The sequence below is a fragment of the Bubalus bubalis genome, chromosome X (assembly GCF_019923935.1).
Source record: "Bubalus bubalis isolate 160015118507 breed Murrah chromosome X, NDDB_SH_1, whole genome shotgun sequence".
Taxonomy (NCBI): Eukaryota; Metazoa; Chordata; class Mammalia; order Artiodactyla; family Bovidae; genus Bubalus; species Bubalus bubalis.
In genome coordinates, this window is record NC_059181.1 from 56,686,778 (window position 1) to 56,708,068 (window position 21,291).

Consider the following 21,291-nt stretch of genomic DNA (forward strand, 5'->3'; position numbering starts at 1 on the left):
TGGGCAAGAGTACACTCCACCCAAGTGTCCACCTCCACCTGTCTGATGCTGTCTACACCACCCCTGCATCCATCTCTCTGCCTAGCTAAGCCTATGTGGATGTGGGAAACTGATCTTGCAGAGTACTGCGTGTGACCCTCGGCTCTCGCTGTGAAGGGGTTATTTCTCTACTTTTGAGTTTCTGAGTATAACTCCATTCCCACCCGCCAAATGCCTCCTGTGGTGAATATCAACACTGGAAACCTACTATCCGCAGAGGGTCCTAGGTGTGGGTGCGAGTGCATGTGAAGACCAGGATGAGACAGGGTGGGAGGCTTGCCTGATGCACCCACCCGACCCTCCGGACAGGCTTCCACCCCGCCCCCATCCCCAAATTGCGCACCCCCAATCGGAGGCGGGGGAGGGGAGACAGGATGCGGCGTGGCGCTTGCGCACTTATGCTTTCAGCACCGCGGACAGCTCCTTCGCCCCCGCCTGCCGGCGCGCGCCGCCGACGCCCCAGCACTGAAGGCGCGCTGACGTCACTCGCCGCTCCTCCACAAACTCCCCTTCGCAGTCGCCTTGGTCGCGTCCGCGCCGCCGCCGGCCCAGCCGGACTGCACCACACGGGGCGCGAAATAGGGGGTCACGGGCGCGACCAACCGCGCTGCGGCGGCGGCGGCGACTCAGCGCTGCCTCAGTCTGCAGCGGGCAGCGGAAGAGACGTGTCGTGCCTGAGAGCGCAGCGGTGCTCCTGGGCCCCTCGCGGTCCGCCCCCGCGGCTCCTGACCAGACTGCTCCTAAGACCCCCTGCCCCGCGCCGCAGCCATGAACTACCTACGGCGCCGCCTGTCGGACAGCAACTTCATGGCCAATCTGCCAAATGGGTACATGACAGACCTGCAGCGCCCGCAGCCGCCCCCACCGCCGCCCGCTGCCCCTAGTCCTGGGGCCACGACCGGTCCTGCGACCGCCACTGTCGAGAGGGCCTCTTCGGTCGCCCCCGTGGCCTCTCCGGCTGCCCCTAGCCCCGGGTCCTCGGGGGGCGGTGGCTTCTTCTCGTCGCTGTCCAATGCGGTCAAGCAGACCACGGCGGCCGCGGCCGCCACCTTCAGCGAGCAGGTGGGCGGCGGCTCTGGGGGCGCAGGCCGTGGGGGCGCCGCCGCCAGGGTGCTGCTGGTAATCGACGAACCCCACACCGACTGGTAAGCCACTGCTGCGGACGTCCCCCCGCGGTTCTGGGTCCCCAGATCATCCCATGATGAGCAAGTATTGAGCGCCGCTTGTTTGCCCTCTGTCTGCCCCCCCTCGCCCAAACCCTCTTCCTTTAAATTATTATACGAAGCGCTTTCAGTGTGCCCCGCCCTTGCCTCCCCGCTGCCCTCACCCAGGGCTTCTTGATCCATACAGGGAGCAGTTATCAGGCGCCTGCTGTGTGCCTCCATCCCACAAACCTGACTTCAGTATATCCTGTGAGCATTCAAGAGTCTGATGTGCCCTGCACCCCACAACCCGTGCCCCAAAGGTCTTGTCCTCTAATGGATCTTGTGAGCATTTATCAAGTACCGGCAGTGTGCCTCAGTGGGGAGCCCTTCCTCAAGGCGTTTGGCTTACATGAATTCTGTGAACATTTGTTGGGAGCTTGATATCTGTTTTGTCCTCCTCAGTCCTTGCCCTAAGGCCTTCTCTGATCTCGTGAGCATGTATCCAGAGTGCACTATGTGCCCCACCCCAGCCCTCACCTCAAAAACCTTTTAAACTATTCACTGAACATTGATTAAGTGCCTGCTGTGTATCCCACCCCAGCTTCTTGCCAAAACATTGCCTTTAATGGATCCTGTGAGTTTTTATTTAATTCCTTCTGTGTGCCCCAATTCAGCCCCCCTAAGGGCTTATTTCTCCAAAGGATCTAAGAAGCATTTATTAAGGGCCTGGTGTATGCCCCATCCCCAAGCCCTTTCCTCAAACATATTTTCCTTAAATGAGTTCTATGAGCATTTTTAAACCTACTGTGTGAGGCTTATCTTCACACTCTCGGCTCTAAATCCTTTTCCTACAACAGACGGATCTAGAAGGCATTCATTTGAGTGCCTCCCCTACCATCTATTCTCAAACTACTTCTTCAACGATCTTTCCTTTGGTGGACCCACCAAGCCTTTATTAACTGCCTGATCTAAATGTGTGAGCCTTCTCTAAAGGCTCTTTCCTTCAGTGTATTCAGCAAGCATTTATTGAGTGCCCACTGTTTATGTCACCCCAGACCCTTGCCCCAATGCCTTTTCCTCCAGTGGCTTCAGTCTGTATATATTGAGCACCATCTGCATGACTCAACCTCAGACCTTCTCCATAAAGACCTTTGCCTCCAGTTAATACAGTGATCATATATCTTCACTTACTGTGTAGAGCATTTCAATCTGTCTTTCCATATACCTCTTTAAAAAATCACTCCTGGAGCATTTGTGGAGTACCCACTGTGTGCCGATTCTGTGCCTTCTCCATAAAAGCCTTTCTTCCCAAGGATGGCGAATCAAGCTTACATAAATCAAGTTACTGTATCCCCATTTCCCTTCCCCCAAAGACTTTTCCTCCAGTGGATCCAGTGATGATATGCTCTTCCATAGCCTCCCCCTCATCTTCCCCAAAGACCTTTTCTTTTAACGGATGCAGTGAACCTTTGGTCATTGTCTGCCAGGTGCTTGATTCTAGATTACCTTCCCCCAAAGGCATTTTCCTCCAGTGGCTCCTGTGAGCATTTGTGTAGTGCTTCCTGTGTGCTCTATATTCACACCTCCTCCCCAAAGTGCTTTTCTTCCAGTGGGTGCATGAGCACATTTGCAGTACCTGTTGTGTGTAGGAAGTAGATTCCCCTTCTTTACTCTTAGGATAACCTGTGCCAGTCATACAACATCTCCACAGAGTCCTTTCCTTCGATAAATCTAGAACCAAATTTAGAAGAGTTAGCCTTTTCTCACTCTCTTCAGTCTCCCTAGGATTCCCTCTCCCAATCTTAAGACCCCAAAGTGCTTTTTTTCTATTTAAGCTAATAAACACTTAACTGAGCACTTACTACATAAGAGCCATTCTCAACTTCCCCTTTCCAAGCTTGGAAGTTCCTGCCCTTGTCTCAAGAGCTCTCTCTCCAGGGGTCCCCTTCAGCCTAAATATATTGAGTACCAGCTCTTTACTGGTTAATTACCTCTCCTCTGCCAGGAGCCCTTACCCAGCAGGCTTTCTCTCTATTCAGAGCCATTTATTCATTCTACGATAGTTGTTGCATACTTTGATGTGTTCAACTATGGGAGGCATTTATTATGTACTACAATACACTAGGAAGAAGCCTCCTTCAGTTTCTTTTCCTTCTAATCCCAACCACCAGTTGGATTCTTCATACCTTCTCCTCCACTCAGCCCCAACAATCTTTTAATGAGCACTTATTCTGTACTACTGAGAACCCATAGTCAGTGCCTCTTCTTCCCCTCCTGTAGCCCTAATTCCTCCTTCAACAATCTCCATCCTGCCTTTCACATGACACAATCTCAAAAACTCACGATGTGTACCTACTGCATTCTGACTAGGAACCCTCTCCCATATAGTAGCCATCTTCCCCACTGCCCTTTCCCCCCAATTAATCCAAAAAGGATTTATCACTCTCTTACTGTGTTCTGTTCAAACAACAACATTCCCATCCCTGCAGCAGACTCCTCCACTCTTTTCTCCTTCAATCCATAAAGCATTTATTGAACACGTGTTTTAATTCCTTCACCAACACCCACTCGCACATATGCCATCGTCCTGGCTAAATTTGCTCTATTGAAGTCAACAAACCTTATTGAAGCCCTTGCTGTACATTGGGGGCTTCCCAGGTGGCGCTAGTGGTAAAGAATCTGCATGCCAATGCAGGAGATGCAAGAGATGCGGTTCTGATCCCTGGTTTGGAAAGATCCACTGGAATATTTTAGTAACCACCCTCCTTTCGACTTACCTTCTTCACTCCGACCCTCCAGGCAGGTTGCTGCTGCCTTTTCCTTCATTCCATTAAGCAATTATTAATTATCTACAGACCACTGACAAGACCCTTCCCCTTTCCATAGTCACAACTCCTGTATTTTCCACTTTTTCTTCTAATTTGTCTAGCAAGCACTTACTGAGCACCTGCTGAATTCTGTCAACCATTCTTCCCTTCCACTTCTGTATCCCTAAAACCTTCCTTTATCCCAGCAGTTGCTTCAGTCTTTTCTTCCAGTCAACCTAGCAACTATTTATTTAGTGTCTGATATAGATTGGGTGGGATGGGTAAAGGGAGAGAGCCTGTGTACACACCAGGTTTAGTGCAAGGAACAGAGACTCTGCATCACCAACTTGCAGACTTACAGAACCACACAAGCTTAGGGATTTCAGCCTGGAATAAAAGGAATTGTGCAAACTCTGTAATGGGGTTGTACACCTAAGTACAGTCTGGTGCTTTCCCCACCAAACTGCACCACTCTCATTCCTTCCTAGGTCTTGAGTCCTGTGTGCTTTAAAGCTGCAAACTCAGAGTTGAGACTCATCACCTCTTTTTACAGATCATTTAGTCCAGTGTTTTTCCAGCTGTAGGTCACCTTTTGGCTTATGATGATAAATGATAATATTGATACATGAAAATAAAAAATGAGAGTGCATTGCACATAGTAAGTGGAATTATTATTTAGTGAAACTGTTACTCCAATAAGAAATATAATCATTAATGTGTACCATATATATTATATGTATTCTGTAATATATTTGTTATACAATGGGTTTATAGTATCACATACATATATATGTGTATGTTTCTTTTCATGAAATGAATGTTTCTTTTCATGAAATGAAATAAAATAGAATAGGAAATATGACCCCATTGTACATATTAAAGGTAATTATTTGCTGAAACTTTCATTCTACTATATGCATATTTATATACATTCTAGATACTGCAACACATAATATATAACATGTAATATGTTATGTAAGTCATCCTATATTAAATTTTCTGTATATGTGTCTTATATAATATATATTATATATATAGAACATGCTTATTGTGGCTTCTTTTCTTAGACTTCCCTGGATGCAGACCCTGAGACTCTGAGATTTGTGTGCAGATTGATCGGGGAGAGCTCTTGGGAACAACGCGTGTGGCAGAGGAGGAGTGGGGGAAGCAGGACTTGGCAGATGGAAAGGTTGAACAGCTGTGGTGCTGTGCAACAATTACTCCAACCGATCATCTGGGGAGCTCTGGAGATGGGATGACCCTTCAGAGTTGTCCCAATTGAGATGGGATGGCCAGGCTTTTGTAGTCCTGCATTAGTCAGTCAGTGACTACAGGTTGCCCTCTGGGAGAAGGCATAATCTTGCAGAAGGTGAGTCCCTGCTATAGGGGGCAGTTCCCAGTGATGGACAGCACTGTGAGCCTTCAGCAGCAGATATTCCCAGAACCTGTAGGACAGTTATGACAAGAAGGAGGGGCTTGAAGATCTGAGTAGAGCACATAGGCAACCCCCAGGACTTCTCAGATTCACTTGCTTTTCAGAAGTAAGTTCATTCCATCTGGGAACAGAGTTTCTAGGATTCTAATTGGTCTTGTTTTCTGGAGTGCACTTGAAAGAACACAGTTAGTGGGACAAACTACGGCCTCCACTGTAGTTTGATAAATGTGGCATAAATAAATGATACATTGTTTCCTTCCTGTACTACACAATCTAGATTCCCCTTACCCTCAGCTAGCACCTCTCCTGGTCACAGTGACTTACCTGGTGAGTGACCCATTCCCTCATCCTTGAGGGACCCCTGAGCTCCTGGTCCCCATCTGCTCAGGCTATGACTGCTGTACTTGTCCATTTGCCTTCAGTGTTGAACAAGAAATACCAACAAGATGTCAAAGCAGATAGCCTGGGGGCCAGATATATTCTCCCCTGCCCCCATTGTTTAATGGCAGCCCTATCAACTCCTGGGCTTCTCTGGTGGCTCAATGGTAAAGAATCCACCTGCTAATGTAGGAGACTTGGGTTCGATCCCTGGGTTGGGAAGATCCCCTGGAGAAGGAAATGGCAACCCACACCAATACTCTTGCCTGGGAAATCCCATGGACAGAGGAACCTGGCGGGCTACAGTCCATGGGGTTGCAAAGAGTCAGGCACGACTTAGCAACTAAACAACAGCAACTATCTCCTGATGATCAGGGTCTATGCGCCTGCTGAGACAGACTCATCTTCTTATCCATTGGCTTGTGAAACCTGAAGTGTCCAGGTAACAGTCAAAGCTTAGACTGTAATGGGGTTTTTGCTGTGTCCCCTGGTAGCAGTGTTCCCCCTTGTAGAATCAGGACCTTTAACCTTGCAGAGCCCTGAGGGAACAGGAAACACACATTCCAAAAGTGGATCCAGGGATTGATGGTAAGCTAGGCCACTCCTACTTTCACCTCTGAGTTCCCAAACCAGTGTATTCTACCTGTAAGGAACACAGCCCAAACAATGTTCATTGATTTAAGGTATATACTGTGTTTTGGAGGATGGTACCCCATTCTTGCACAGTATCACCTCCAAGCTGAAATCTTAGCTGTGGATATACCAATTTGTTCCATCACTCTGTCTGACTAGCAGCTTCTGCATGGTGTGGTATAGAATGTCATCAGTATAAAATGTCAGTTGATTTCATGGTTGTGGAGTGTGTCCTTCAGTTTGTTTCACTGCTGTGTGGGATGCCATACTGGTGGATCGAATATTATGTAAGCCCTTGGACAATGATGCTGGCTAAGGTCCTGTAGTCAGGAAAAGCAAACTCATATATAGAATATTCCAGTCAAAATGAATCATTACTCTTTCCAGAGTAGAAGGGGTCCAGTGTAGTCAGCTCACCGCAGAGTGGCTGGTTGCCTTCCTAAGGGATGGTGCTGTGTTGGGGACCCAATATTGGTCTCTGATGCTGGCAGGTTGGACATTCAGCAATGATGCCATAGGCCCCACACTCAGCCTCCATCTCTGTTACCCTTGCCACTTCATATGTGTGCCCATCTGCCAGCGCTGGGGCAGCTGATTCCAGAAACTGGCTGACATCATTTGGCTGAGTCATTCTAGCTACCTGGTTGCTTCGTGCCACTTTCAGGGTGGATGCTATCTGGTGGGTGTTAACACACAATACAAAGATCTTCACTCCGTTTCATCTCCAATCCCATCTGTCCACCCACATTTCGGTGTCCCAGACCTCCTTTTCCTGATCTTCCAATATTGTTCCTTCAAGGCCTCTGCCTAATCAGCCAAGCCATTTACCACTGCCCATCAGTGAATATGAATTTGAATCTTGGGTTTCTGCTCTCTCCCAACAAAACAGATGACCAGGTGCACAGCCCAAAGCTCTGCCCCTTAGGAGTTTTGCCACTGTTTTTCAAGGCCACTCTGAATGGGGCTATAGGATCACCCCTGTTCATTTTTGTCCATTCCACCCACATAGCAAGCCAACCCATTTGTGAACCAAGCTTAAGATTTTTCTCCCTTCATCTGCTGGTTCTAAGGAGTTATCTTAGTGAGCTGAGGGAGGCAGTAACACAACCGTGTGGATGATACAGGCATCCAGGTTACTTGCTCAGACAGCTTGCTTGGCCCTGTCTGGGATTGATCCTGGCTGCTGGGCCTGTTCATTACTTGGTGGGCCTGGCATGACCCAGCTCATAACAGGCACCAGGATACATGGTTCCTTGGTACCCTGTGGTCAAGCATTCTGTCTCACCCAGGATCCAGTACTGTACCAGGATTTGTTTCTCAAAAGCTGTGTAATTCTCTGCTGCAGATGGCATGGCCTTGGTCCAGAACCCCAGGGGCCTCCCAATCAGGCATCCCATAAGCTCCACACTGCATTTTCCCCCACAATGCAGTATCGTAGGATCTGCTGGATCATATACCCTGAGTGGCAGGACTGCTTGTACCACAGCCTGGACCTGTTCAGGGCTAGCAGCCTTAGATGTCACCTGAAATATGGATCAGAGCAGTATTCCCAGGTGTGGAATATGCTGCCTCCAGAACCTGAGGAATCTTCCCATCTGTTGTGTTTTTATTCATCATAGTGGGAGGTGTGTGATGCGATGCTTTGCCCTATGATTTGGAGGGGCTGTTCTGGCATACCTTGGACACACAAATCCCTAAAAGCTGTACTAATATGGCAGGACCCTGAGTGTTTTTAGGGTTTACCTCCCACCCTCTGGAGTGCATGTGTCTTACCAATGCAGTGTGCTAACCAACTCTTGCTCATCTTGCCTATCAATATGATGTAATTGTTATAGTAGTCCAATGTGATAGTCCCTGGGATGTCCAGATAGTCCATTTCTCCTTCGACTATATGATAACATAGGGTGAGAAAGATAACTTAGCCCTATGGCAAGACCATCAATGTATATTGTGGTCAGTCCCAGATGAATGTGAAACGTCTCTGATCTTTTGATCAAAATAGAAAAAGCATTCACTATATCAGTGGCCACCTGCCATACCTGAGATCTTTTCATTTGCTCCAGCAATGTCAGCATGACTAGTACTGCAGCTTAAATCAGTACTACCATTTGGTTGAGCTTGCAGTAGTCTGCATTCTCAAGGATCTATCCAGCCTCCTCAGGGCCCAAATTGGTTAATCCAGCAGAGATATGATGGGACTGAGCTTCCCAGGTGACTCAACTGGTAGAGAATCTACCTGCAATGCAGGATACCCCTGTTCAATTTCTGGGTCAGGAAGTTCCCTTGGAGAAGGGATAGGCTACCCACTCCAGTATTCTTGGGCTTCCCTGGTGGCTCTGATAGTAAGGAATCCACCTGCAATGTAGGAGACCTGGGTTTGATCCCTGGGTTGGGAAGATCCCCTAGAGGAGGGCATGGCAACCCACTCCAGTATTCTTGCCTGGAGAATCCCCATGGACAGAGGAGCGTGGCAGGCTACAGTCCATGGGGTGACAAAGAATCAGACATGACTGAGCGACTAAGCACATATACATGATGGGACTAACACCCCTGCATGCTTTGGATCTTTCAGAGGGACACTAATTTCTACCATCACCCTTAGGATAGATACAATATTGTCTTTGACTTATAGCTTTGCTCAGAGAAGGCAGGAATAGTTTCCAAGGCATCCATTTGAACTTCCCAGCTACCATAGCTCTTCCCCCATAGGCCAAGGAACTCATGTAGGGGTTCTGAAAACTACAGATATGTCCATTCCAATTAGGTGTTTGTGAGCTGGGGAAGTGATCACTAGGTAGACCTGTGGACCCAGTGTACCCACTGTGAGCAGGAACTGGGCTGGGACTTCATTTATGACCTTCCTTCTACTGTGCTTCTCAACATGTCTGGTGCTACTCTCACCAACCTATCCCTCATTTGTAATTTGGGTATACGCTCTGGGCCCTCCCATAGAATATAGTCAGCTAGTTGGTTTTCCAGACTGGAGTAGTGTATCTTCTCTAACACATCAGCTTCTCTGAGCCCTTTGATCCTTTCCTCCACAATCTGCCACTGAAGTCTGGTGTTTCTACTTCACTTGGTGTGGGCCACTGTTCTTGCCAGGCTTCCACAAGTCATCCAAAAATTGTATCAGCAACATTTCCTAGAGTCCTTACCGTGGTTTTAAGTTCTGTGTCCTGGGACAGTGCTCCAAGTTCATGCTTCATTCCCTTGATCCATTGTCCTCAGCATCCAGTCTCAGGCATGCTTTCCCAGCTCCTGCTGATACATGTTAGCCAGATTCTTCAGCTTGCACGTTATCATTCCTTTCCTTCCTTTGCAAGCTGAGAACCTCTCCAGTCAGGTTGTGCTAGGATTTGACCCTGGTTATTGATCTAGTTGCCAGGAGGGGAAGGGACGTTGATTCTGAGAGGAAGAAGAATTGTTTTATAAGGCACATGCTTCATTCAAGGCCTGTGCATCATCTTCGAGCAAAGGGAAGGTCTATATTCTAACAAGGAGAAGTGGGCTACTTCTGCAGACCCAGTGGGTTCAGGTGAATCTGTAAGGTCAGGGTGTTAAATGCATCTTCCCAGACATCCCCATCCCAATCTCAGGGCTCCACTCATGTCCTATTAGGCCCCTGAGCATGGAATAGGGGATGTACTGGGCCTGAGAATTCAACCTTCTCTGAAGTTCTGCTACCCTTACAGTTAAGTCCTAGGTCTGATCTTCTCCTCTGTCTGCCCTCTGGTCACAGAAGATTGAGGTTTCCTTAAATACACCCAAATTTGCTGCCATATTGAGTGCAGAACTTTCACAGCATCATCTTTTAGGATTTGAAATAGCTCAACTGGAATTCCATTACCTCCACTAGCTTTGTTTGTAGTGATGCTTCCGAAGGCCCACTTGACTTCATGTTCCAGGATGTCTGGCTCTAGGTGAGTGATCACACCATCGTGATTATCTGGGTCGTGAAGATCTTTTTTGTACAGTTCTTCTGTGTATTCTTGCCACCTCTTCTTAATATCTTCTGCTTCTGTTAGGTCCATACCATTTCTGTCCTTTATTGAGCCCATCTTTGCATGAAATGTTCCCTTGGTATCTCTAGTTTTCTTGAAGAGCTCTCTAGTCTTTCCCATTCTGTTGTTTTCCTTTATTTCTTTGCACTGATCACTGAGGAAGGCTTTCTTATCTCTCTTTGCTATTCTTTGGAACTCTGCATTCAAATGGGTATATCTTTCCTTTTCTCCTTTGCTTTTTGCTTCTCTTCTTTTCACAGCTATTTGTAAGATCTCCTTAGACAGCCATTTTGCTTTTTTTGCATTTCTTTTTCTTAGGGATGGTCTGATCCCTGTCTGCTGTACAATGTCACGAACCTCCATCCATAATTCATTAGGCATTCTGTCTATGAGATCTAGTCCCTTAAATCTATTTCTCACTTCCATTGTATAATCGTTAGGGATTTGATTTAGGTCATACCTGAATGGTCTAGTGGTTTCCCCTACTTTCTTCAATTTCAGTCTGAATTTGGCAATAAAGAGTTCATGATCTGAGCCATAGTCAGCTCCCAGTCTTGTTTTTGCTGACTGTTATAGAGCTTCTCCATCTTTGGCTGCAAAGAATATAATCAACCTGATTTCGGTGTCAACCATCTGGTGATGTCCATGTGTAGAGTCTTCTCTTGTGTTGTTGGAAGAGGGTGTTTGTTATGACCAGTGCATTCTCTTGGCAAAACTCTGTTAGCCTTTGCCTTGCTTCATTCCATATTCCAAGGCCAAATTTGCCTGTTACTCCAGGTATTTCTTGACTTCCTACTTTTGCATTCCAGTCCCATATAATGAAAAGGACATCTTATATTGGTTTTAGTTCTAAAAGGTCTTGTAGGTCTTCATAGAACCATTCAACTTCAGCTTCTTCAGCATTACTGGCCAGGGCATAGACTTGGATTACTGTGATATTGAATGGTTTGCCTTGGAAATGAACAGAGATCATTCTGTCATTTTTGAGATTGCATCCAAGTACTGCATTTCAGACTCTTGTTGACTATGATGGCTACTCCATTTCTTCTAAGGGATTCCTGCCCACAGTAGTAGATATAATGGTCATCTGAGTTAAATTCACCCGTTCCAGTCCATTTTAGTTCGCTGATTCCTAGAATGTCGACGTTCACTCTTGCCATCTCCTGTTTGACCACTTCCAATTTGCTTTGATTCATGGACCTAACATTCCAGGTTCCTATGCAGTATTGCTCTTTACAGCATCGGACCTTGCTTCCACCACCAGTCCCATCCACAACTGGGTGTTGTTTTTGCTTTGGCTTTGTCTCTTCATTGTTTCTGGAGTTATTTCTCCACTGATCTCCAGTAGCACCTACCAACCTGGGGAGTTCATCTTTCAGTGTCCTATCTCTTTGCCTTTTCATACTGTTCATGGGGTTCTCAAGGCAAGAATACTGAAGTGGTTTGCCATTCCCTTCTCCAGTGGACCACATTTTGTCAGAACTCTCCACCATGACCTGGAAGAGGTCAGTTTTCATTCCAATCCCAAAGAAAGGTAATACCAAAGAATGCTCAAACTACCGCACAATTGCACTCATCTCACACGCTAGTAAAGTAATGCTCAAAATTCTCCAAGCCAGGCTTCAACAATACGTGAACCATGAACTTCCAGATGTTCAATCTGGTTTTAGAAAAGGCAGAGGAACCAGAGATCAAATTGCCAACATCCGCTGGCTCATCGAAAAAGCAAGAGAGTTCAAGAAAAATATCTATTTCTGCTTTATTGACTATGCCAAAGCCTTTGACTGTATGGATCACAATAAACTGTGGAGAATTCTTCAAGAGATGGGAATACCAGACCACCCGATCTGCTTCTTGAGAAATCTGTATGCAGGTCAGGAAACAATGGTTAGAACTGGACATGGAACAACAGACTGGTTCCAAATAGGAAAAGGAGTACATCAAGGCTGTATATTGTCACCCTGCTTATTTAACTTATATGAATAGTACATCACGAGAAATGCTGAGTTGGCTGAAGCACAAGCCGGAATCAAGATTGCCAGGAGAAATATCAATAACCTCAGATATGCAGATGATACCATCCTTATGGCAGAAAGTGAAGAGGAACTAAAGAGCCTCTTGATGAAAGTGAAAGAGGAGAATGAAAAAGTTGGCTTAAAGCTCAACATTCAGAAAACTAAGATCATGGCATCTGGTCCCATCACTTCATGTCAAATAGATGGGGAAACAGTGGCAGACTTTATTTTTTGGGCTCCAAAATCACTGCAGATGGTGACTGCAGCCATGAAATTAAAAGATGCTTACTCCTTGGAAGAAAAGTTATGACCAACCTAGACATCATATTAAAAAGCAGAGACATTACTTTACCAACAAAGGCCCATCTAGTCAAGGCTATGGTTTTTCCAGTTGTCATGTATGGGTGTGAGAGTTGAACTATAGAGAAAGCTGAGTGCCAAAGAATTGATGCTTTTGAACTGTGGTGTTGGAGAAGACTCTTGAGAGTCCCTTGGACTGCAAGGAGATCCAACCAGTCCATCCTAAGGGAAATCAGGCCTGAATATTCATTGGAAGGTCTGCTGTTGAAGCTGATACTCCCATCCTTTGGCCACCTGATGTTAAGAGCTGACTCATTTGAAAAGACCCTGATGCTGGGAAAGATTGAAGGCGGGAGAAGGGGACAACAGAGGATGAGATGGTTGGATGGCATCACGGAGTCAATGAGCATGAGTTTGAGTAAACTCTGGGAGTAGATGATGGACAGGGAAACCTGGTGTGCTGCAGTGCATGGGGTTGAAAAGAGTCGGACACGACTGAGCGACTGGACTGAACTAAATACACCCAAGGAGGTCTTTGTCTTTTACATTTTGCTTTTTTTAAAAAAAATTATTTATTTGGCTGTGTCAGGTTTTAGTTGCAGCATATGGGATCTTTAGTTGCAGCATGTAGGATCTAGTTTCCTGAGCACGGTTTGAACCTGGGCCCCCTGTCTTGGAAGCACAGACTCTTAGCCACTGGACCACAGGGAAGTCCCTACATTTTGCTTTGAATTGGTGATTATTCACCCTGAGCATGTCATATATTTCTTCAGCTAATCAATGGTGTTTAGTCCCCCAAGTCTGGTTATCATTTCCCTCACACCTGTCAAGTACCAGCAATATTTCACCAGCTGGTGCATTCCCTTCCACTAGTATCTCATTACAGTCCACCATCAGTTAAGTTACTGCTGCTTCAAAACCCCGTGGGCCTGCACTATAATTCTCCCACTCAGGAGAATCCACTCCATGCCACATCTTCTCCCTGAAGACATCTCCAGTGTCATTGGGTTTGCTACATCTTATGGTGCAAGTGGCATCCTGCTTGTACCACAGCCCAGACATGCCACAGGGCACTTTGTGTTACTACAGCATGTCAGAGGCCATCTATGCTGCATGTTTGCATGCTAAGTTGCTTCAGTCATGTCCAACTCTTTGCAACCCCATGGACTGTAGCCCACCAGACTCCTCTGTCCATGGGATTCTCCAGGCAAGAACACTGGAGTGGGTTGCCATGCCCTCCTCCAGGGGATCTTTCCAACCCAGGGATTGAACCCATGTCTCCTGAGGCTGCTGCATTGCAGGCGGATTCTTTACCACTGAGCCACCAGGGAAGCCCTCATCTATGCTCCACCAGCACAAATGATGGCTCCTTTTTGCCTGCGGGCTGCTGGGTGGCCCAGCTCCAGAAAGGCAGTAGAGTTTTCTTTGTTGTTTGACTTCTCTGACCCACTGTTTTAGATTGGGATCTCTGAAACAGATTTTTCAGGAAGAGAATTGCATGCACAGGCTTATTTGGGAGTGCCTTTGGGATCAACAAGTGGTGCTAGTGGTAAAGAACCCACCTGCCAATGCAGGAAATGTAAGACGCTGGTTCGATCCCTGGATCAGGAAGATCCCCTGGAGGAGGGCATGGCAACCCACTCCAGTATTCTTACCTGGGAAATCCCATGGACAGAGGAGCCTGGTGGGCTATAGTGCATGGGCTCGCAAAGAGTCAGATACAACTAAAGCAACTTAGCACACATGCATTGGGATCAACAGCTGTAAGGAAGGCAAAGTTGAGCAGTTGGAGAAGTGAGTCCACAGCACAGTTGCCTCTGAGGCCTCGGCTGATCCTAGGGAGAGCTTCTAGGGAGATCCTAGGGTGGTCCTTCAGAGTCAGCCTATAGTTGAGACAAAGAGGCTGGCTTCCATACTCACTCACAGACCAGATATAATCCATGGGCTGTCCAAAATAGGTATAACCTTGGGCAGGAAAGTTCCCTATGGTAGAAGATAATTCCCCAAAGGACACAGCTGCAATCTGTCAACAGCTGATACTCAAGGTACATTGGCCCTGAAGAGGAGACCTGAGAAGAGCACCATAGTATCCACTTCATATATGGTCAAAAAAGTTTGAAAAAGAAAGTAGTGATATAATCTACACTCATCATCATTTTCTAAATGAAAAATGCACAGGTTTAAGAGACTCTCTTCCAACATCTGTGAGGGGACAGTGTCAGAGATGAGGTGGGAGGTAGGAGGGAAGAGTGAAAGAGAGAAGAAAATAGCTTGCAGTCTTTGGGGTATGTCAGTGAAATCACCAGAGTTCAATTGTGCAGCATGTATATCAGAGACCCTGATGGTGTGCATGTAGGCGATCCCAGGAGTGGCTCCTCCCCTCAATCCCTGTCTATGAAAAACCTGATTGGTGATGAGCTTCTGTTTGTGGACAAGCCTGTCGGATAGGAATCCTGGGCCTGGTGGAGGAGTCTAGCTGGGGATGGGCCCAGGGACAGTGACTTAGCAATTCGTGATATGCCTACTGCCATTCCTACCCCTCTTCACTCCTGTAGTTTCCCCTTATCCTCAGCGGCATTTCTCTCCAACCTTATCATGGTTGACTCCAGCTTCTATTGATCCCTCACCAGCCTGCGGCCCTTAGTCTGCTCTTCCTTTTCTGATGCAGCTGCCCACTCATGGCTGCTGTGTCCCTCTCGGTGCACAATGACACATGGTAAATGTGTTCCTCCTTGGGAAAGGACCTAAGCAAAGAGATGCTGCAGCCCACACAGACTGGCACTGACACGCACTTGGACACACTCCATATATATATATATGGTGGCTCAGCTGGTCAAGAACCTGCCTGCCAATGCAGAGATGCAAGAGATGCAGGTTCAGTCCCTGGGTTGGGAAGATCCTCTGGAGAAGGAAATGACAACCCACTCCAGTATTCTTGCCTTGAGAATCCCATGGACAGAGGAGCCTGGCAGGCTGTAGTCCATTGGGTCACAAAAGAGTTGGACACAACTGAGTATGCACACACACACACACACACACACACACACACAGATATAGATATGTCCTCTAAGAATCTATGCCATTTTACAAACCTCCATGGTATTTCAAAGTATGTTACAGTGTACAAAGTACTCCTTGTTTTGAGAAGTTTTTCAAATAGCACTGTGACAAGCAAACCATACTTTGGGAAATGCCTGCACTCTGTTTTAAGAATTTATAATTTGCAGTGTCCTTTGACATTTAAGTCACCCTTGTGGCTCAGATGGTAAAGCGTCTGCCTACAATGCAGGGACCCGGGTTCAATCCCTGGGTTGGTAAGATCCTCTGGAGAAGGAAATGGCAACCCATTCCAGTACTCTTGCCTGGAAAATCCCATGGATGGAGGAGCCTGGTAGGCTACAGTCCATGGGGTCGCAAAGAGTTGGACACGACTGAGCGACTTCACTTTCAATTTGACATTTACAGGGCTTCCCTTGTGGCTTAGCTGGTAAAGAATTCTCCTGCGATGTGGGAGACCTGGATTTGATCCCTGGGTTGGGAAGATCCCCTGGAGAAGGAAAAGGCTACCAATTCCAGTGTTCTGGCCTGGAGAATTCCATGGACTATATAGTCCATGGGGTCACAAAGAGTCAGACACGACTGAGCGATTTAGTACCTTGATATTTACATACCTCCACAAGGATTATAACAGACTTCATTGTTCACAAACAACTGTTAGGTTTTTTCAAAATATTTCAACCATCATAAATCACTTTATAGTTTCTGTAGTGGCACTGAAGGAGCAAAGGGGTCAAAGGACCAGTCTGGGTTTTGTCTTTCTGAGATCTGAGCATTGACAGATGTGCTCTGCTTTTCCTCTCCAGGGCAAAATACTTCAAAGGGAAAAAGATCCATGGAGAAATTGACATTAAAGTAGAACAGGTTAGTTGGGGCAGGTGGACCTGGGGGGTCAACTGTCCATACTGCAAACTGAGTGGTCTTTTGTGTGTGCTGTGAGTGAATCTCTGATTTTTTTTTTCCTTCCCAGGCTGAATTCTCTGATCTCAACCTCGTGGCTCATGCCAATGGTGGATTCTCTGTGGACATGGAAGTTCTTCGGAATGGGGTGAAGGTTGTGCGGTGAGTGTAAAAAGGTTACCTTGGTATTATGGGAGAGACATAAGGGCTCCCTTAGAGCTGAGAGAGATTCCTCACCTCCTCTCCTATCTTTCTGTGAACAAGACTTAGGCACATTACAGTAGCCAAAATATGGAGACAACCTAAGTATCCATCAATGGATGAATGGATAAAGAAGAAGTGGTACACACACACACACACACAAAGGGATATTATTCAGCCATGAGAAAGAAGGAAATCCTGCCATTTGTGACAACATGGATGGATCTTGAGGCCATTATGCTAAGTGAGATAAATCAGACAGAGAAAGAGAAATACTGTATGATATCACTTATATGTAGATTCTAAAAGACCCAAACTAATAGAAATCACCTTTTTAAAAAGGTGATTGCTAGAGGGTGGGGGAGGGTGTGTAAGAATAGGAGAGCTGTTTAAGAGTCCAAGTTTGCAACTGGTAGATAAATAAGTCCTAGAGGTCTAATTCACAGTATGCATGATATAGACAATAATACTATATCATAATCAGTAAAGCTCCTATTATAAAAGACTAGATCTTAATTATTCCTACCATGAAAAAAAGAAATGATAATTATGTGACATGGTAAGCCACTCCAGTACTCTTGCCTGGAAAATCCCATGAATGGAGGAGTCTGGTAGGCTGCAGTCCATGGGGTCGCTAAGAGTTGGACATGACTGACCGACTTCACTTTCACTTTTCACCTTCATGCATTGGAGAAGGAAATGGCAACCCACTCCAGTGTTCTTGTCTGGAGAATCCCAGGGACGGGGGAGCCTGGTGGGCTGCCGTCTATGGGGTCGCACAGAGTCGGACACGACTGAAGCGACTTAGCAGCAGCAAGGGTACTAACTAATGCTACAATAGCAATCATATTATAATATATTAATGTAAATGTATCAAATAACATGTTATACACCTTCCCTGGTGGCTCAGTGGTAAAGAACCTGCCTGCAATGCAGGAGACCCCAGTTCCATCCCCTAGGTCGAGAAGATCCTCTGGAGAAGGGATTTTCTACCCACTCCAGTATTCTTGCCTGGGAAATCCCATGGACAGAGGAGCCTGGCTGGCTACAGTCCATGGGGTTGCAAAAGAGTTGGACACAACCTAGCAACTAAACAACAACAATACACCTTACACTTATATTATAATTGACATAAAGAACTTAGGAACAGAATGAAAAGAGATAGCTTCTCTTCTGAAGAAGAGCCAAGGATCTCAGAAGACAACAAGCCAAATTTTTCAGTGACTAATTCAACAAGCATTTCTTGAGCATCTACTGCATACTGGGTGCTACTCTCAGCATTTCACATTCAACAAATATTTACTGAGTATCTGTTGTGTGCCAGGAGCTATTCTTCATGCTGAGGTCCTGGAAGTGAACAAAACAGACCCCAAAAAGACCACAAAAAAAAAATCCTCTGCTCTCATGAAGCTCACATTCTACTGTGGGATACACATAATAAACAAAGAAGAAAATGTCAAAGTGCTAAAATATATACATATATATGTATATCAGCAAAGGGCTGTAGTGATTGTTGGATGATGAAGAGTCTGCAGTTTGGTTGATGTAGATCAAAAGAGTGAGAGAGATTTGAGGAAAGACCTGAAGGAGGTAGAAGAGTGGTGCATGCAGAAATCTAGGGAGGCTACATTTCAGGCTGAAGGAATAGCCCATGTAGAGCCCTGAGGCTGGAATTTATTCTGGGCAGCATCCTTTGTGTACAGTGGTAGTCTGAGAGATTATGATGGGGAAACTGTGAGAGCTGAGTAGGCAAGCTGCAAGCCTACCTTGGTGAGGTAAAAGAGCAGGCATGAAAGGCTTAAAAGGGGGTCACCAGATGAGGAGACGTTAGGAAGGGTGCATGTGGTGGAGGAATAGCTTGTGTATGTGGCTGAGGTAAGAAACCACTATGCCATTTCTAGGAGCTGTGGAGATTTCAAAACTTGACCTTTATTCTAAAGGTGGTGGAGAGCTTTTGGAGGGACCCTCAACACTCTTACCCTTGCCACCCCAGGTCTCTGAAGCCAGACTTTGTGCTGATCCGCCAGCATGCCTTCAGCATGGCACGGAATGGAGACTACCGCAGTTTGGTTATTGGGTTGCAGTATGCCGGGATCCCCAGCATTAACTCTTTGCATTCTGTCTACAACTTCTGTGACAAACCCTGGGTGGTAAGTGACAGGAAGGGTGCTACTGGCAGAGGGAATTGCTCATACATGCATGCGGGAGCTTGAACCCACTGTGATTTGGGAGATCGGAAGAAGCTTGGAACCTTGAAGTCCCAGCTTACAGACTCCCTCCAGGTGAAGGGACTTGCTGACTCATCTCTCCTGGCTCTCATAGTTTGCCCAGATGGTTCGACTGCACAAGAAACTGGGAACAGAGGAATTCCCTCTAATCGATCAGACCTTCTACCCCAATCACAAAGAGATGGTGAGTCTAGGGGAAGGGAGTGGGCAGGAGGGAAAAGCATCATGCCTATTGCAATAATATTGCCAATGGATGTGTTGCTGGTGGAATGCCATCAGAGAGTACAGCTGACACATGCACATGGAGGGCGATGTTGCTTTGTGTTAGGGTTTATTAATACCATACATTTATGTATGTAGTTACAAGTATGATTTAAATCATTGATCCTGCTATAGTGTCTATTCTCACCAGTATTAAGAAACTGATTTCCGATGTAAACAGAATTAATGTAATGATTCAGATTACATTACATATACAAATCAAGGCATTGTTACTAACATTATCAAATATTCCTCCTGATAGAAATGTTAACAGTGTTTCAAATTAGGGTTGCCAGTAAAGATTATCAGTAGCAATGTTATGAATTAAATTGTATTCAAATAAAAAATTTGACTGTTGGCTACTATTATCACAAATATAATCACTAACATTATAAATTATACCCATTATTTCAAACTATTCTTACTGATGTAAATTATGAGTACCAGTGTTATAAATTATAGTTCCAAATAGAAGTAATCATTTCTAGTATCACTGAATATTATAACTATTATTTAAATTATTGTCAATATATAAATTATGCTCTAATACAAATTATAAGTCCCTGTTTTGAATTATGTCATACTTAATAATAAAAATTATATTATCATTACTAATGTCATCAAATATTATAACTAAGATTACAATTTATTACCAGTGTTATAAATTAAGGTTATCAATATAAGTGATTAGAACCTATTTTGTGAATTAAGGTATAATTACTGAAAGAAATTAAGCTATTAGTACAAACATTGTAACATACTGTTATAAATTATTGCCAATATTTATAAATTAATATTACTAATATAAATTATGAATATATATATTTTGAGCTATCCTACAGTTACTAATAGAAATCACTATTAATATGGTTAATAATCCTATTGATATCATAGTTACTAATATTAAAATTATGATTATAATATGTTAAGAGTAGAGCAGTTATTAATCAAATTTTAGTTCCAAATAGAAATTGAGTCACTGTGCCTAGTGCCATCAAATTTTATAGCTAATTTTACAAGTTTTTTATGATTTTTACAAGTTATGTTTACTTATATAAGTTATCATCACCAGTTTTATGAATTAAATTATGATTAAATATCAATATTGACCCAGCTTTATCAACTTAAATAAACATTGATTAAAGTAGTAAAAATTCTTACAAGTATTACAAATTATGGTCACTGATACAAATCAGTAGTGTTATGAATTAAGCTTACTTGTAGATGAAAATCAAATCATTACTTTGAAACCAAATTTGTTCATCATTATTATTATCTTATATTCATTGAGAAACTATGGTTAAGAACACAGACCCTGAAGTCAGAATTTCTGTGTTGTAATCCTAGCTCCACAACTTGCTAACTTCTGAATATAAGAAACATTAGTTAAATGCTCTGCGCCTCAGTTTTCCCATCTGTAAAATGTGGGTAATAATAGTTCCTGCCTCATAGAGTTAATGTGAGAATTAAATTATTTAACAAACATAAAGTGGTTAGAACAGTGCATCTAGCATATATACTAACTGCTACCTAGTGTTGATGAACACTTGTTTGTTGTCCCTTCTGAATTTGAAGTGTTTTTATCATGGAAGGATGTTGGACTCTGTCAAATGTTTTTTCTGTGTTTATTGATATGATACAGCTCTTGGCCTTTATTCTATGAATATGGTGTATTACATTAATTGATTTTTATCTGAATTAAGCCACACTTGCATTCCTGGGTCAGATCCCACTTGATCTGGCATATAATCCTTTTTATATGCTGTGGGATTCAGTTTGTTAGTATTTTGTTGAAAATTATGCCGTCAGTAATCATAAGGGACATTGATCTGTAGTTTTCTTATAATGTCTTTGTCTGGTTTTGGTATTGGGGTAATAGTAACTTCATACA

General features: G+C 44.8%; 1 protein-coding gene across 2 annotated transcripts in view; it reads left to right on the top strand.

The window, feature by feature from the left end:
- Positions 1-618: 618 nt before the first annotated feature.
- Positions 619-21,291, top strand: part of SYN1 (synapsin I) — a 54,464-nt gene continuing 33,791 nt past the window's right edge. Inside the window, exons 1-5 of one of the 2 annotated variants that reach the window (XM_006058559.3) lie at positions 619-1,184; positions 16,617-16,674; positions 16,781-16,872; positions 18,905-19,061; positions 19,234-19,323. In XM_006058559.3, coding sequence (XP_006058621.2) covers positions 808-1,184; positions 16,617-16,674; positions 16,781-16,872; positions 18,905-19,061; positions 19,234-19,323 — 774 coding nt within the window. In that variant the 5' untranslated portion in view covers positions 619-807. The remainder of the gene's footprint in view (positions 1,185-16,616; positions 16,675-16,780; positions 16,873-18,904; positions 19,062-19,233; positions 19,324-21,291) is intronic. The other variant, XM_006058561.3, reaches the window with a different exon arrangement.